We start from the raw sequence: 19,956 nt of genomic DNA, 5'->3' as shown, positions 1-19,956 counted from the left end.
TATTGAGGTGAATATTCTCTGGTTGGATGCCCTTCCTGTTGCCAACCTTCACCTGTTTCTGAGTAAGATGATATTTCCCTGTAATCAGACATGTTTTTACTGGATATTGGAAATGAATGACACACTGGTATGACAGCACTTGTTTGCAACTATCATGCAATGTCAAGACAAGGAGTCAGTAACATACATGCACTCACACATGCATACATACATTCATATATACATACATACATGCATGAATACACACACGCACGCACACACACACGCGCACACGCACACACACACACACACACACACACACACACACACACACACACACACACACACACACTACAACTAACTTCTTTCAGTTTCTGTCTACCAAATCTACTCACAAGACTTTGGTCAACCTGAGGTTATAGTAGAAGACACTTACCCAAGGTACTACTCAGAGAAAGTGAACCAGGAACCATGTGGCTGGAAGCCACACCTGCATCTAATATTTAATACATATATAATAAATATAATTATGAATTTCTTCACTATTTCAAGTAACTAATCTTTTATGTAATGATTGCAAGATATGTATGCATGATCTCAAGCACAACTTAGAAGGAACAGTACTTTTGAAATCCTGGTTTTCAGTCACTTTACCAGAGATCCCACTGCATATTTTGTGTGCTCATTACTTGCACTGTGTACTCAAATTTCTACCAACTTCCTACCTCTATACTTCACCAAGACTTTCCAAATTATAACATGAAACTATAACTTGGAAAGTCTGTTACTAAGTTTCTATTACTACCTAACTGTTTAATATTTACCGTTGTAATTTTTAGGTCTTTGTACTCAAAATCATGCTTCTATGTTTTAAATAGGTTCTGCTATGGACCTATCATGAGTATATAAAAGACCCTAAGGATAACTAGTCATGAACTCTTGTATTGTATACTTCAGAACTGTAATACATAGAAGTAAAACTGAGGATAGGACCCTGGTGAACACCTCTCTGTATACTTAATTTGTCATTGAATTCACTGCTGATTGTTACCTGACATACATGGCTCTCACAAGTTGTTCATCTGTATTAGTTTCTTTAATACACACAAGACTACATTAAAGATTTTCTCCAAATCAAAAACTGCAAAATTGAGAGGTTTGTTCTTAGTCTAGATCTTCTCTTTGTAATTGACTCACAAAAATATAACTTTTCTTATTAACTCAAACTGATTGTGGTACAAACTAATTGTTTGCATCAAGTGAGCCTCTTTGCATTTGCTTAACTCATTAGAAATGACAGCCAGATCTAATTAAATCTAGTAACAAATGCTATCAACTACTTTTGGTGAGCCATCTAGGTATGTAAGAGAATCTAGTTCTAGTGTGTTCATAGTATACATTGCTCCAGTGCATTTGTCTCATATGAAGCTTACTTTCTCTGTTAGTCTGCCTACAATTCCATTACAATTCTTATATGTCCATAGCTTACATTGAGTACAGTTTATGGAGTTAATACCTACTCCTCTTTTTTTTTTAATCAAGCAAGGCCATGTCTTTGAAAGTACCTGAATCCTATCTTTCTTTCATACTAAAATCTTTGTCTTTACTAAGTTTACCTTGAGGCCTCTCAATTGTAGGTTTAGCTTCTATGTCTGGAATTACCACTCTAATTCCTTTATAGATTCAGCTATGAGAACTAAATTATCAGCATATAGGAATTCTCATAGATAGCCAGCTTTAAAATTTATTGTGTAGGATTATGATGAATAAAAAACCAAGGACTGAGCCTTGATGAACTCCTACTTTCATGCTGAAATTGTCACTGAAATTGTCACTTTACATACTACATCTTTGTACATAGCTTGTACTGGCCCCATGTATAATACTTTTAGATAGACAATATTAAATACTATACATATGCAATATATCCACCTTCCTACCTACCTATGTAAAAAGCATCCACTACCCTCTCGGAGTGATTGGCATTAGGAAGGGCATCCAGCTTTAGAAACCTTGCCAGATCAGATTGGAACCTGCTGCAGCCTTCTGGCTTGCCAGTCCTCAGTCAAACCGTCCAACCCATGGAAAGCGGACGTTAAACGTTAATGATGATTCTTAACCTTATCCTCAGCACATATATTTGCAGTTGTTAAATCTTTACTATACTTCAATCAATTTTCATCTCTAATGAATTATTTATTCCTGGAAGCATTTGCAATTCAAGGATGAATTTTAATCCAGTTCAGCTCTAGTTCAAATCCTACCTTGGATAATGTAAACATCCAGGGATAAGATATCTGATAATCAAAATGTTGTGAAGGTGTAATAATTACAAATATACATTCTAAGGATAAAGTTAATACTCTGAAAAATAATTTTGATTTAATATAAGTGCTTACATTGATTTTTACTCTACTAGCTCTTTACACATATCTAAATTATATAGTTGAATAATTGCATTAGAAGTGCTTACAGGGAGTTCTAATGACATGGAATTTCATTTATCTGTTGTATGTTGTAGGTATTTACAAGAAAGACTCAAACAAATGGAGGAGGAAAAAACAATGGCAATGGCAACCGCTTCCAAGTATAAGGTATTAATTCATCTGTTTATTTATCTTTTTATTTTATCCATTTATTTTCTACCATTTTCAGCTCTGATGTTATCATGATGTCCACATTGTTGCCTCTTTAAAATATATTACTGCAAAGTCTTTTGTATTCTCTGACTGTACATATCTGTTAATGTGGTACAATATTTAACTGACACTAATTAATCTACATGGTGTTTTTTTTTAATATATATTTTCAGAATATTCTAGAAAGAAAGAAAAGTAAAGGAGGTTTAAAGTTTGGTCAAAATCGAAATGACAGCTTGGTCATTAGCCAGAAGCAAGGTTGGTATGAAAATAAAATCTTTCTTGTTACCTCATTATTTTAATGAGTTAATACTTTTTTGCATTTCAAATTTGATGAAAACTCTCTTATATCTTCAAAATAAGATAGTTAAATTTCTTCTATTCATCTTTTAAATTGCTATTTTTGCATGCTAGAAATGTTTATCCATTGTGTGTGTGTGTTTTCACATAATTTGTCAGTCATTTAGCACTGTTAAACATTACTAGAATTAGGCTATACTGTTTGTATCAAGTGTCTAACAAAATATCTCAGAAGCAAGTGAGAATAGACTGAATAGTACAATTAGATAACAGTTTTAATTTTAGAGAGTGAGAAACTACACAAGTACACTGTAGCATAATTGGAAATGCAATTGCCTATCAAGAACCTGGATTCAAGTCCTTTCAGTTTATTTTATTTTATTTTTTTAATACCAAATTAATATCCATAATATTTAACATGGTTTAATCTGTTTAACTTTCTCTTTCTTGCCTATATTTGGGCACATCTCCCACACACAATATACACCAAAAATCAGTGTTTTTTCACAACTCAAATTTTGTGCCGTGTTTTTATTACTTTCTAATAAATGTGATATTTCATGCCATGTCTAAGAAATTGCTAATTTCATGTAAAAAGAAATTTGACCATGAATTTGTCTTTCTACATAGTCCACCATTTGATTGAAGATAAGAAATATACAGTTCCAAGTGTCCAGGCAATGGCAGATCTTCGGGGCTTAGCCGTTGCTCTCTTAGAAACTATCAATGACAAAAATCTAGCTTTATCTCATCAGCGGAAAACAAACAAGTAAGATTTAGTTTACATTTTCCTCTTCTTCAATAGACTTCATTCTTTGATACTGCAACTAATTCAACCTCCAAAAGATGACCCAGTGTATAATATATTGAGCTACCTAATCATAGGCCAAAGATTTAAACATGTTAATAATGTTTTGTTTTGTTTATAGACAGAACATTTTTATTCTGCATATTTACTTACCATGTATATCATGGTTTTAGAATAGGTACATAGTCACCCTATGTTTTGTAAGAGGTAACTAAAAGAGTTAGTGACAGGAAAGGTATCTGTCCATAAAACACTGCCTCAGAAAAACCATCCAACCCACACTAATATGGAAAACCAGACATGTTGTTGAGGATGATTGTCTCGATTCACCTGGTTATCACTAATAAGTACCAGTAATAAGAACCTGAGAATATTTAACCTCTTATCAGATCCCATCAAACATCTAGGCTAACTTTGCAAATAGATCTAAACTCAGGTTATAATTATATACTGTATATACTATTTGGTATGAAACCATCAATTTCATTGAAACTGATCTCTCACAAGTATCTGTCATTAAGTGGATAGTTTCTTTGGCTTATTAGGACGTCTCACTTATGAAACCTTATCCTTTCCAAATCACAAGGATCTCTTGGGTCTGTAGTTCAACTTCGGTTTCTCTAACATTAAGCAAATGAGAGAGAAATCAACCTCTAGATAGAATGTTATCACAAGTACTTTTCTTGCTGAAATTAATACTTGATTATGATGAATTACTACCACCTAGTAATATCTTCTTAGAGCTAAGTACTTTGACCATTGATATAAAGCAGTACTGAGGACAGGACGTGAAGTGAATCATTAACTTGGTGTCTGGTGTACTTTACATTGTTCTGCCATCATTCTTTAATAAGGAAAGTAAAAAATTTTTTTCAATGTGAGTAGTATGGAAATAAAAAAAAAATCATGAAGCTTCAGATCTGGATAAATAGCTCCCAGGTTTATTTGTTAATCTGACCACTGTCTGTATTAACTGAGTGTTGAACTGCCAACTAATGAGTCATTGGTTCATATCTCATGACTGATACTTTTCTCTGTTTGTGACAAGATCCTGACCTCTCACTTGGTATAATCCACCAAATTATAAATTTATTCCACAAGCAGAACTATTAAGTCCTGTATACATCAGGAATACTGTATAACTGATAACTAACTTACTCTTGATACACAACATAAAAACAAGGTCTCCAAGATATTTACTTATGATATGGTGTGTTACGGGACTTATGCACATATATATATATATATATATATCAAGCCAACTATTAACCAAACTTAATGTTACTTATACATCTTAAATGATAATCTGTGTTTATAATATGATCTAATCATAAATATTATCACAACCCAAGATGATATGTTAGATAGTTTCAAGCTCATAACTCTCAAGTATGGTAATGCATTTGTCCTGAGTAGCATTATAAAACCTGCACAAATTTCTACTCTTCCCTAAGACTTCACCCTACTGAAGTCTAATACTGACTTCAGTGAGATGAAGGAAACTTAAGATAACCTTATGAGCATTTTATCTTATAGTATCTCAATTGATATTACTGTTAAATACTAGTAATTACTGGTTTTATTTTAATCTTTATTATTCTGGGATCAAATTCTGTTGTAGTCAACTTTGCCTTTCACCTTTTAGGGTTAATAAAATAGCACTACTCAAGTATTAGTGTCAAAATTATCAGCTACAGCCTTTTCCTGTCTGCCCTTGTCTTTATGGTAGACATCATTATTATTAAAGTTAATGTTATAATAGAAATGGTAAAATACTAGATTAAATATCTAACAGCATTTTGCTTTGTCCTTCTACATTCTCAATTTAAATCAGACTGCAGTTGTTTTTGTTTTCACTGTTCCAACCCACTTCCCCAAATTTGTGAGAAATATTTATTATCAAGGTAGTAGATGGCAGAAATGGTAGGGCAGCAGATAAAATGATTTGCTGTATTTAGTTATATCCTGTTTATGGTCTGTGTTCAAATATAATTTTTCATTTCAACCCTCAATGATTGATTAAAATAAAGTACCATTTAAATATTGGCATCAGTCTAATCAACTATATACCCCCCCCCCCAAAAAAAATATGTAGTATTAGAAAATAATATTTTTAAGGGTGGTATGTCAACAAAAATGGACATTTGCTAAATTAAATAATGTACAGTATTAGTTTCATGTTTTTATATCTTGAGTTCAAATCCTTATAAGATCCAATCTGATTTTTGTTCTTGCAAGACTATTAAATTAGTTCCACCTTTATACTTGGATCAATTCATTTGATTATATCTGTCCACAAATTTATGTTACATTGTGTAAGAGATGATTTCTACATTGTTTTGTTTTATTTTATTTAACTATTTATTTAATTATTTCATTATTAATTGTTTTTCATTCCAGAATATTGGGGAATAGAATTGCAGAATTGGAAAAAAAACTGCGAACATTAGAAGTTTCTGGTTTATGGAACATTGGAAGTGGTGAGTTAAGCTTATGTGTTTACTTGTATTTTGATCTCCATTTGTCTCACTCATTCTTACTTTATCTCTTTGAAATGTTTTATATCCAGGGAATTCTGTTTTGTTTTTTGTTTTGTTTTGTTTTTTTGTTGTTGTTTTTTTATTATTTTCTGTTCTTAGTTATGTAGGAAATAATTCAGATACTATAAAAAGGAAAATTGTTTTCTTTTTTATTGTTCTACTAGATTTGAGAAACAAAAAATCAGAAGATAAAAATCGGAATGTTTAATTAGCAATAATGGCATACAATAACATACATATTATACGGTAATGAATATGGTGAAGCCAATGAAAAATCTTCTGTTTGGTCATTCAGTATGCCAGAAAAGTGGCCAAATCTCTATCAAATCACACTTCACCATCTTGTAAAAAGGAAGGACACATTGGTTAATGTAATCCTCTGCTTGAAAATAAATGGTATGATCATGGCTGGAATGTCTCTAAACATAAGTCTGCTTAATAATGATTTACCTGAAGCTAGTTACAACAACAGAACAGATATTGAGAGACTACAATCATTATGATAACAAGATTATGTATGACAATATAAACAGAGACACATGTCCATATACATACATAGACAGTCTTGAATTTCATAGATGCTCGCTACATTATTCCTAAAATATTTTTGTTTATTAAAATTAGCATTACAATGTTTTCACATAACTGCTACCCAGCCTTCCTGATGTTCAATTGTAGTGCTCTATAAATGTTATTGTTTATTCAGCAATTGTAATGATAGATAACAACTTGATCAAACTCTTCTCTGGCTATTGTTAAAAGCATGTCATAGCACTTTTTTACTGACTGTTATCATCATTAAATTAGTCTGCCATCTACTTTGATCACATGTCCAGACTAACATGACCAACTTACATGCTAGTTTACATCTTTTGTCTTCATATATCCAGACCATCATGACCTCTGCACTAACAACTCTCTGCTAACATCATGTGCTAGTACTGTTTTAACTTTGTACAAATCTCTTAGCTTCTTTCTTATCCTTGTTGTCATCAAAGTCAATTCTTTTCATATCAGCTTTTTTTGACTGATCTACAGTATATTATCTTTTGATGTATTTTAATGTATTCTAATTAGACAACTTACTAGGGTCAAATTTATTTACCCCCTGCCATGTATGATTACTTAGTATAACCAATAGCGTCATCCTGCAACTTTTTGCTCTTTGTATCATTGTTATGAGTCCTAAATCCATATCAGTCCAGTTGCTTCCCTTGGGTATATGCTAACCAGCAGCAGACCACAGGCCCATAAGAACACTGGGATATCTTGATGACCATCATTTTTAAAATTCCAAACAAATAGTAATAAAAAAGCAAAAAACAATCTTCTAACCTAATGAAAAACTTTAAAAACTTCATTAAACACTTTCATCATAATTGTAGAAGCTCAATATCTTTGAAGTTAGCTTTTTCTTCTGATATATTTTGTTTGAGTTTATTATTGTTTGACACAATCTTGCATTTTCTCCTATGTCATCTGATATATTATTGTCTAATGTAGTTCTAGTACAGAGGGGACATCTCTACTTCGGGGGTTGTATCTATGATGAAGTCTATGAACAGCTTCTTCCTTCAGATCAACTAATGAATTTCAATTGGGCAAACATTTCATCTGATATTGTCTTATATTTTATTTAAAATAATGACCACCATTTTGTTTGACCAGGTCTACCAAACTATTTGAATCATCAATTTTTTTTATCATCTTCTTTTTTATATTGTGGGCCATTTTGTTTAACTTACCGTTTTATTTACCTTACAATTAGTTATTGATTTGCTCAGCACTGACACAGACACAAGTCCATCAGGTAAGTCTTGGACTCAAGACTTGAAATGATAATGCTTCATGGTATTTCATATCCAATTTCTTCCCTTCTTAATTTATATCTCTCTTCCATATGCATTTTTTTTTCCAATTTCAGAAAGGGAAACCTTTTTATGTGCCTTAAATTTTCTCTTTTATATATCTCTTTGCTTTACTCTTTGCCTTTTGATATGTTTTATGGGGAAATTTCTAAAGCACACTGCAGTTGTTTTTGACAAGAGAAAATTTGGCTGGTGATGGTTTTATTATAATTTTTATGGTTTTTATGCATGGAAATGTTTAATTTGAATCTATCATCAGATTTATCAAACTGTCTGAGAATATTTAATTAAGCCTTATTGATTATGAAAATTAATTATTTAGCCAAGATAAGACACTTGGAGCATTAGTAACTTGCCTGAAAGACACTTCAGTGACCTGGTATTAAAGTAATTTTCATTTCAGTTATGAATGTGAGTTATAGATTAAGTTTTATATATATATATATATATATACACACACACACATACATGCACACATACTTAAATCATCATCCTTATTTAATGTCCGTCCTCCATGCTGGCATGAGTTGGATGGTTTGACAGAAGCTGACCAGCTAGAGAACAGCCTGGGTTCCATTTGTCTGTTTTGACATGGTTTCTATTGCTGGATGCCCTTCCTAATGCCAACTACTTTACAGAGTGTAATGAGCACTTTTGCATGGCACCAGCATGGTCGCTTTTATGTGGCACTGGCTTGGGTGCTTTTACCTGACATCAGCATAGGTGCTTTTACATGGCACCAGTATGGACACTTTTATGTAACACCAGCACCCATAAGCCCACAAGACAATGATTTCTTGGCTGAGAGAGGGATGTAGAGGACATACCTGTATGCATGAACAGCAATAAATATACTCAGCTTGACTTGTTTTCTCAAGCACAGCAAACTGCCAGAAGCATTGGTTCTTTGTCATCTCCTCTGTGAGGCCTTTTTCACCATTATAAATGCATTTATATATATATATCATCATCATCATCATCGTTTAACGTCCACTTTCCATGCTAGCATGGGTTGGACGGTTCAACTGGGGTCTGGGGAGCCCGAAGGCTGCACCAGGCCAGTCAGATCTGGCAGTGTTTCTACAGCTGGATGCCCTTCCTAACGCCAACCACTCCGAGAGTGTAGTGGGTGATTTTATGTGCCACCGACACAGGTGCCAGACGAGGCTGGCGAACGGCCACGCTCGGATGGTGTTTTTATGTGCCACCGACACAGGTGCCAGACGGCCACGCTCGGATGGTGTTATTATGTGCCACCGACACAGGTGCCAGACGAGGCTGGCAGACGGCCACGCTCGGACGGTGTTTGTTACGTGCCCACAGCACGGAGGCCAGTCGATGCGGTACTGGCTACGGTCCCGTTCGGATGGTTTTCTTATGTGCCACCGGCACTGGTACCACAAGGATACAAATTCCATTGATGTTCATCTATTTTGATTTGGTTTGACTTGATTCGATTTGACTTTGATTTGACTTGCCTCAACAGGTCTTCACAAGTGTCACAAGCAGGAAGGTATGCACAGGCGGACTGACTACGTCCCAGGTAGGGGCCACGGGTTATGGCTTCACTAGTCTTGCCGGGTCTTCTCACGCACAGCATACTTCCATAGGTCTCGGTCTCTGGTCATTTCCATGGTGAGACCTAATGTTCGAAGGTCGTGCTTCACCACCTCGTCCCAGGTTTTCCTGGGTCTACCTCTTCCACGGGTTCCCTCAACTGCTAGGGATTGGCACTTTCTCACACGCCTATCTTCATCCATTCTCGCCACATATATATATATATATATATATATATATATATGATGGTCATCCACTCGTGACCGAGGAAGACCATTGCTGACCTTCAGGAACATTGTGTGCTCTAGGACTAACTAATAATTTGCATTTGCAGTTCCGTTGGTGGCTTATGAGCCCTGCTCTTGACAAGCATACACAACTACAAACATTACAAACCAATGCTTACCAAAGTTTTCCCCATTCACTACACCAGCAGTGCACTTTCGAGCAGCACACTTAAGTTCCTCATGCAGAATATGTGCTCTCTCAAAAGTGTTGACCACCCCTCCTTAACCTGCATCCTCCATCTGTGGTAATGACAAGCATTGCTCTCCTAGTCAGTCTCCTGCATATAATGAGGACTTGACACAGTCCTTAAATCACATCCTTGGTTTCTGCCGGGGTCTTTTTCCATTCACAAGTTCCCCATATAGCATCTGCTTAGGGATCCTACTATCCTTCATTCTAATAAGGGTCCAGTCCAATATAACTGGTGCTTGTGCACCATTGCCTCAATACTCAAGATATCAGCTGTCCTCAGGACTTATGTGTAAGGAAAAGTATGCAGTCATAGAAACCATGCCAAAATAGACAATTGGAGCCTGATGCAGCTCTCCATTTGGCCAGCCCCTCTCAAACCATCCAACCTATGCCAGCATGGAAAACACATTAAATGATGATGATGATGATATTTAATGAACTTGATGATAAGTTTCTTAATAAACAGGTTTCACACTCTGTCTGAGATCTGTAATAGATCATTTGGTTTTTCTTTGTCTCTCTTTGGTTCAATAGTTTTGGTGTTTTGCATTTCCTTCAGTATCATTGTAGTATTTGCTTACAGGCTGAACATTGCAATACATATCGGTGCAAAATTGATTTCAGTTTATGCAACAGTCTGTTTGTAAAAGTATACATATGCATATATGTGTGTGTACACATATGTACACATGCATATTTTGCAACAATCAAACTTGAATCTATAAATATACATTTTGTTTTGTAAGACACTCATGTACATGTTTTTCCAAAGACATCTCTTTATAATGTTTGAATAGTTGTATTCTACCCATGTTCATGTGTGTATAATGTATTAAGATCAATTATGATATTTCTTTACAGTTTTCTGTGTAACATTTTCTTAGATTTTTTGAGTGCAAATATGTGTAAAATTTTTTCTTTTGAACATATAAAGCTGAATATTTACTGTTCCTTTGAGAACAATAAATTGCCTCAGTCTGATAGTATTTAAGAACCATATTTATTTTGTGTGTGTGTGTGTGTGTGTGCGCGTGTGAGTGCGTGCGCATGCATGCATCTTACTTTGAGTTGCTCAAAGCAGCATTGACCTAAATTTTGTGTACAATTATATTTAACATATTCATATACACTCAGATATGGAAAAATCTTCACTGTGAAAATTCTCTATATGGCAGAACAATTTCCACATTTCCACAATACAAGTCTTTCCACATCTGAGTATACGCAATCATTTTAAATATAATCACACACACACACACACACACACACACATATATATTTGGCTGTTTCACAGCTCTCAAGCCAAACCCAATAAAATAATACACACACACACACACACACGTGTGGTTGTGGTGGTTGCTATTGCACAGTTTTAATCTGGCGAGAATAATGAGAACACTGTTGTGTCTGTTTTTCATTCATTATCAGCAGACTTTAAATCTTCAGCCTGTTGATATATTAAATTGACCAATTCATGAAATAGTGTCCTGGGGCATCTAGAATTGGTTTGTTACAAGGATGTGCTATCTGTGTCACAAGTTTTGCTTTATATTTTGCTATTAATATAACTATTTTTGAATAATTGTCTAGGTTTTCTTTTGGTTTTTTTTTTAATAATTTTTTTTCAGGAGTGGGGAGCATTTCTATAAAATGATTAAATTATCAACTAATGTTGTTGTTTTTTTTATATATCCCACAAATAGCACTACTCCAATTTGACATATCATTAATGCTCATAAAATATAGCAGATATTATAGCATTCAAGTAACAATTCATTTAAGAAGATTATTGCACATGTATTTGATTGCTATATGAAAGACTTCAACTATTGCAAATAAATGTTTGTGTAAGAAAGATCAGGTAAAGCTTATCTTTTGGATATAAACAAATGCATACAAATGTTGGGAAAGCTAAATTTACATATGTGTACAAAAGATTATCAACTTAACTAATGAATAACTCTAGATTGAGCCTTGCTGCTGAATAAGTTCTTATCGTTTAGCTGTGTCCTATACTGTTTCAGATGTAAAAATCCACCATCAGATGTACTGTTTGTATGTTTGTAATCACATTGATTGGTTAATAATCACTAAGACACGGGTGTAGCTATGTGTTTGAGAGGCTTGCTTCCCAGCCATTTGGTTTTGGTTCATTCTTACTATGTGGCTCTTTGGACAAGTGTCTTCTGCTATAGCCCAGGCCAACCCAGGCCTTGTGAGCGGATTTGGTAATTGGAAACTGAAAGAAGCTTGTTGTGTGTGTGTGTGTCTTTATCTAGATATGTCATCACACAAACAAGGTTGTTCATATCCAGTCTTCTGTGAAAAACATGTTTAGCAATGGGAAAAGGCTATCTTGCTTGGCGGCAAGTGAGGGTTGGTGACAACTGTAGAAAATCTACCTCAACAAATTCTATGTGACCCATGCAAGTATGAAAAATTTGGATGTTAAATGACGATTCAGCTACCTCAGCCCGACAGGCTAGGTTCCTGTAAAGAGCCTATGAAGCTTTTTTTTTAAAGTTGCTTGGGGCCAAATTAAACTATTTTAAATAATAATAATTAATGTCTGTGTGTGTATGTATATATAGATTTGTATGCGTATGTGTGTGTGTGTGTTAACTGCATTTGATAATTTGTGTTGCTTTGTTTATGCACCCATTATTTAGCATTTCAACACTTAGAGAGAGAAAAATAAGTATTGGGATTGATTTCATTTACTGAAACTCCCCTCCAAGTCAGTACCTCAGCATGACCACAGTTTGTGACTAAAACCGAAAGTGAGAGAGGGAGAGAGAGTGTGTGTGTGGATAGAAAGACAAAGAGACAGATTTATATATATATATATATATGGGAATTAACTATTGTTTTCAATACGTTTCATTAAAGATACAACTATATTGTATCTCTTTCTTGAAACTAACTGTAAGAAACTGATGCAGAAGATGAAAAATCTGTTATAAAAAAAGCATAAAACTGGAACACAGTCACATCTCTTTTTATTTATTCTACATATAGTTTGAGTTAAAGATATTTTCTTCATCAGCTCTGTGCTCTAAGTCACAACTATTCTGGTTCCTTCAAACAACATCATTTTCTCTAATGGTGACCTGTAACTAAAATCCCATTGTCATTTGAAGTAATGTACGCTACCATCCTTATGCCTCACCCACTCTGTAACTCCTTCATATTTCAGATGCTTCCTTTCACAGAACCACTCCACATAGCCTTCAAGTAGCACAGTGAACTCAAAAACATAGACACTTTGTCAATCCAGACCATACCATCAAACTTGGCCATTGTTTCATGATTGCAGTATGACTTAGGAAAACAAGTGCTTCTACCAGACCTTGTTGAGAAGACTGATCTTTACTGCCTTCTGCTTGTTCTTTTGCATTTTTGCCTGCCATCTGCATTATTGAAAACCATATAATGCATTATGTTAATTCTGCTCATACTGAGCATGATCTGTTACTGCTTTAATGCTCCAGCAATGCTCTCTCTCTCTTTCGCCGGTTATCCATATACCTCTTGTACAGCTAGACACCTGTTTCTGTCTCTCTGTCACACTCTAACCTTTCATCATCTGACACAAGATCACCTCCTCCAATGCCCCTGCTTCTCTCAAAGGATCTTTGTCTTGCAAGTTACTTGGTAACCCTTCTAGTGCTGGTGCCATGTAAAAAGCATCCAGTCTACACTGTAAAGTGGTTAGCATCTGGAAGGGCATCCAGTTGTAAAAACCATGCTAAACTGACCTCACCTGTGCTTGTGACACATAAAAGCTCTCAGTCCATTCTGGAGGGTGGTTGATGTTAGGAAGGGCATCCAGCCATAAAAACTGTGCCAAAACATACAGAAATCTTGTGCAGCCTTCTACTGTCAATTCGTCTAATCCATGCCAGCATGGAGAGTGGATATTTAACAATGATGATGATAGCTTGCATGTGAATAGAACATCATGTAAACTTGTATGACTTTCTTGTCAATGACAGTCTACATAAAGAAATGCTATCTTTCCTCAACCAACAGCCATGTTGCCATGTATGTTGACTTCTTTGCTACACTGCTTATGTTAGTCATTTTTCTCTTTATGCTGATAAATCCATTTAATCTTGATATCCTACCTGTCCTTGTACACACGCACACACACTCACAAACTTGTGTATGTGCATCATTATCATTTCTATGTCCACTTTTTCAATGCTTACATGGATTGAATAAGGCTGTAGTTTGTAGATAGATGCTCTTCCTGTCACCAATGCTTGCCTTTCAAGTGAAATACATTTTACTCCCTAGTTTTGAAGTTAACTAAATCACTCAGTAATGGGATATATCGTTTACAAGGGATGTATTCAGGCACATGTATATAAAATGCCCCCTTCCTAATCTGATTAGACATGCAGTTTAACATACTATTACCTTTCCCCTATTTGACTACTTTCACTTGGCATAGATTTTTTTTTAGATGTAATCATTCAACACTAATGATAATTTTAATTATCCCTCTTTCCTTTAATGTCTTTTTTTTTCCCTCACATTTCCTCATGGAAAAGTCATGACATTTAATCCTGAACAGTTATCAGATTTTGCATAATATGTTATACAAGCCCATTCAGTTACATGAAACTTGAAGTAGCTTGTGTATAATTCCTGCATTCTTCAAATGATTTTGTGTGTGTATGTGTTATATATCTCTATATATTTACGCACACAGATATATGCATACACACACACATACATACACACACACACTCTCTCTGTCTCTCTCTCTCTCTCAGTTTTAATCTGCTGAATTTCATTCACAAGGTATTGTTCAGCCTATAGCTGAAGAAACTTGCCTAACCCCCAAGTGCTGCTAACTGGGATGGAACCTAAAGCAATATGGCTGTGAAGCAAACTATGCAATTACATAGCCATGCCTGCATCTGATCTATCATCATCTTTATATCCATGCCTACATAAGTTGGATGACTTGACAGTTTTTAGACTTCTGTTTTCAATGTTAGAAGAACAATCTTATAATGACATGTTCATTGAAAACAAAATAAAAGCCAAAACAAAAGATTGTTTCTATACAATAATGACTATCAAATGTTGTTGTCATGGTAACTGTATGCCAAACACAAAGGTGTATATCACTCTGTGTGTGTGTGTATCTGTGTCCAGTTGAGCATGCACATTACAAAATGTACAGATATTCGTTTCTACTCTAGGTACAAGGCCCGAAATTTTTGGGGAGGGGTCCAGTCGATTAGATCGACCCCGTACACAACTTGTACTTAATTTATCGACCCCGAAAGGATGAAAGATAAAGTCAACCTTGGCAAAATTTGAACTCAGAACATAAAGACAGATGAAATACCGCTAAGCATTTTGCTTGGCGTGCTAACATTTCTGCCAGCTCACCGCCTTACAAAATGTACAGATATTGCCCCAGGGAAACCTTCGACTCCATTTTATTCCATCATGCATTATTCTGAAATTATTTTGACTGATAGAATTGTTAGCATACCAGGCAAAATGCTTAGTGGCATTTCGTCTGTCTTTATGAAGGAACGGACATGGCTGTGTGGTAATAAGCTTACCTCCCAACCACTTAGTTCTAGGTCCAATCCTATTGTGTGACACCTTAGGCAAGTGTCTTCTCCTATAGCCTCAGGCCAACCAAATCCTTATGAGTGGATTTCGTAGAAAGAAACTGAAAGAAGCCTGTTGTGTGTGTGTGTGTGTGTTTGTCCACCACCACCACTTGGCAACTTTAACTTAGCAGTTTGGCAAAAAGAGAGTGATAGAATAAGTACCAAGCTTAAAAAAAGAAAATCCTGGAGTTGTTTCATTCAACTAAAAGTTCTTTAACCCTTTAGTATTTAAACTGGCCATATGTAACCAAAATATTCTACCAGTTTTACCTTTAACCTAGCCAGGTTTGGCCTCTCATGCACTCCCTATAATGTTATTCTAAAAATAAACAATTACATCATCAAAATCTCTAATCTATGAGATTGTGCATGATCACTTCAAAAAGCATTGCATTTAACAGAGTAATCTGAATGCTAAAGGGTCAAAGTGGTGCCCCAGCATGGCCGCAATCTAATGAATGAAACATTAAAAAAAAACGTATGCAAATTTTTGTGAAAACTCATTGAGAATTTGTACAGCTGTTTCCAGACAAACAAGCAAACATCAGAACATTTACGTGTGTATGTATACATGTCTAAATGTGTATATGTATGTATATCTATATATATGAATTTTTTGCATAATGAGATAAAACACCAAGGCTGTATAGATATTAGAGCATTTATAGATAGAAGGTCTTACAGCTGTTTCTAGGATATTAATTAATAATATTCCTATAATATCCTAGAAACAGCTGTGAGACCTTCTATCTATAAATGTTCTAATATCTATACAGCCTTGTTTTTTTATCTCATTACACAAAAAATTTGTATATACACACGCTGACATAGAACCAACGTTGAACCCTTTATTCGCAATATTACCGAATCTGGAATTTAACTATGGTCTGTCTATAGCACTTATTCAGCATTACCTGACACCTTTGGGTCTCAATGACACCATTATCTCTTATAACCTCAACTTCTCTGTATATCTATATATAAATATGGTATACACACATGTATGAGCATGCACACACACACACACACAAACTTTAGGCATTGGATCACTTAATAACAAGCCTTATTAGTTTGATGAATAAACTGTTTGTTGTTTCAGAATTATTTATGCTTGGTTGGACATCCAGCTCAACAACATTTCACTTGTCTGCATCATTTCTACTCAGTAGACCACACCTCTTGGTACTTCCTTTCTGAGCTTGCATTGCCTGCCTCTTCTGTCTATGAAGAGAAAGGAACTTATGTTCCTTCTTGGAACCTTCCAACAATGTGATTTTAATACTAAACCTACCATTTTTTGAACACTTTTTTTCATATATACATGCACCATACTTAAGAAAACACACATGACCACACTAAGATATCACAATTTGACAAATGCACACACACACACACACACACACACACCTCTACTATTGCCACATAAATAAACATGCACATCTAATATTAACACAAGCATGTACATACACATACCTGTCTGCATGCACAAAAAAACTTTACATGCATGCTTCTAAAAACTCATACTAATACATGAACTCAACATTCTCACATTTACTAAAGATAGAAACAAAATAAGCTTACCAAAAGCACATACACACCCTCATACATACCTGCCAAGAAAATAGCTGTATGGCAGTCTTGACATAAACAACATCACAACTTAAGAAACAGATATACACAGATATACTGTCCATACAAGTAGTTACACACACACACACACACACACACACACACACACACACACACACACACACACACACACATGGCTTTTGATATATGTGCAAATTATATATTCACACATGCACACACTTCTGAAAACAGCTATGCAGACACATGTATGCACACATACAACAGCTGACACACATATAATAAACATTTCCTCCCTTTGTGGATTCTACAACTGTAAAAATCATTTCCATCTCCTTTTCATTCCTGTCCCACATAAAAGCATGACCTTGTAAACACATGCATGGATTAAATTATGCAACTGAGCAAATTGCAATAATATATTTGTTCAATACCACTGGTTTCATGCTGTTCCTTTCAAAAATAGAAATTTCAACTGGATAGACTACGTTAACTCAAGCAAGGAAATAATTTAAAATGCTGAGTACATTCATAACATGGACATAGTGAATAAAATTTGGTTACCAGAAAATGTGCAGAAGCTTGTCAGGTGTGTGTGTGTATTGGCAGGTGGATAGCAAAATCAGTAGACACTTGGACAAATTACTTTGTGATATTTAGTTATGTCCCTTTATATTGGTTTCAAAATTTAGCACAAGGCCAGCAATTTTGAGGGAGAGGATGAGTTGATTGAACTCAACTGGTACATGTTTTATCACCTCCGAAAGGATGAAAGGCAAAGTTGACCCTGGCAGCATTTGAAATCTGAACGTAAAGTTGGAAGAAATGCCACTAAGCATTTTGCCTGACATACTAACGAGTCTACCACCTCACTACCTTATATGTCCCTCTATATTACAAGTTGAAATTCAGTCCTCACAATTTTGTATTTACTCTTTCTGAGGTTGATAAAATGAAATAAAGGGATTGATATAATTAACTAAACTCTTGAAGACTGTATCTGTGTATTATTCATCATCTTGTTTTATATCTGCTGTCCATGGGTTGCACAGACTTACTCACTTAGATGGGTCAGGGTGACACCATCTCACTCATATTTCATTTTGGCTTGGTTTCTGATTATATGCCCTTCCTAACACCAACCACTTCACAGAATTTATTGGATGCATTTCTCATCCCACCAGTACTAGAAAGGTAGCTATATCCTCATCATGATTAAAGGGACCTCACAACTCCACATTGCTGCTCATTTGTCTCCCACTTTACACATATATGCAATGTCAGACACATTTGCATTATCATCGTCATATGAGTATCCACTTTTCCATGCTTGCATGGGTCAGACAGAGTTTATAGAAGCAGATATTCTAAGGCCAAATGCTCTTCCTGTCATCAACCCTTACCTATTTCCAAGCAAGGTGATATTTCTCCCTGGCCAGACATTTTCACAGAAATTTGGAAAGGAATGATATTTATTTACAACAGCCATGCAATGTCAGGACAAAGAGATGCAAACATTCTCTCTCTCACATATATATATGGTGAGCTTCAGTTTCCATGTACCAAATCTACTCATGAGGCTTTGGTTGGCCCAGGGCCATAGTAGAAGACAGTTGTCCAAAGTGCCAAACAATGGGACTGAACTGGAAACCATGTGGTTGGGAAGCTAACTTTTTAACTACACAACTACACCTGTATTTTGTATATATTTGTAGTGTTTAATTATGTTCTCTAGCATGCTGTTTTTGATCTAAGAGATATTACCATTTCTGTCAATGTTTCTTTAACTTACACCATTACATTTGTTCTTCCAGGTCCCCATCCAGTCCTTGCAAAGATCCGGTCAGAATATGAGGAAGTGAAATCCTTGTTACCCGATGTCTCTTCACCAGAAAACAAATCTGAGCCTGATGGCGCTATATACGATAAAGACACTGAAGAAGATACTGAAACACTGGAGACTTTGAGTACTCCTGCATCCACTGTAGATAACAGCCCTTCCCATAGCAATCAACAAACTCCATATAAAGTTGTCTCACTCACAGACCTAGATTTACTTCCAACTAAAGAAATTCTAAATCAGCAATCCTTAGAAAAAAGTGATGGAGAAATTTCAGCAAACAGTTTGGACCTAAAATTTTTCGGTAAGCTATGAGAAAGTTTTATTTCCCTCTTGCTTTATTTCTTGCAGAGTCTCTTTTATGAATAGAGATGTGATGAACTACAAGCTCATTAGTTACACTTCAAAATTTCTGTTCCTGGGTAAAACATTATATCCTGTATTTATCCTATATTGTTTGTAATAAATGCTAAATCATCTTCAAATAGCTTTCTGTGGTTGACTAACAACCTATCTAAAGATGAGGTGCTAGGGAACCCTGTAAGACAAGACCCCAGTAAACTCAATGAGGCACTGCCTTTCTGTGGAGTTGTGTCTCATTAACTTCACTAGCGTTTAGCCCCTACTCCTGAAATGTTTCTCTAATGTTTAGAAGATAGATAAATATCTTCCTTGCTTTTATAAAGTGTCTTGTTTTGGGTTTTCTTTTTATTATT

General features: G+C 35.2%; 1 protein-coding gene across 3 annotated transcripts in view; it reads left to right on the top strand.

Annotated features, from left to right (window-relative positions):
• Positions 1-19,956, top strand: part of LOC115229201 (coiled-coil domain-containing protein 149) — a 49,631-nt gene that overhangs the window by 17,856 nt on the left and 11,819 nt on the right. For 2 of the 3 annotated variants that reach the window (XM_036499214.1, XM_036499220.1), the window contains exons 7-12: positions 2,501-2,573; positions 2,792-2,876; positions 3,549-3,687; positions 6,127-6,206; positions 8,035-8,076; positions 19,215-19,544. In XM_036499214.1, the coding sequence (XP_036355107.1) occupies positions 2,501-2,573; positions 2,792-2,876; positions 3,549-3,687; positions 6,127-6,206; positions 8,035-8,076; positions 19,215-19,544 (749 nt within the window). The remainder of the gene's footprint in view (positions 1-2,500; positions 2,574-2,791; positions 2,877-3,548; positions 3,688-6,126; positions 6,207-8,034; positions 8,077-19,214; positions 19,545-19,956) is intronic. The other variant, XM_029799598.2, reaches the window with a different exon arrangement.

Source organism: Octopus sinensis, linkage group LG2 (genome assembly GCF_006345805.1).
Source record: "Octopus sinensis linkage group LG2, ASM634580v1, whole genome shotgun sequence".
Lineage (NCBI taxonomy): Eukaryota > Metazoa > Mollusca > Cephalopoda > Octopoda > Octopodidae > Octopus > Octopus sinensis.
This window is presented reverse-complemented; position numbering and strand designations above follow the sequence as displayed.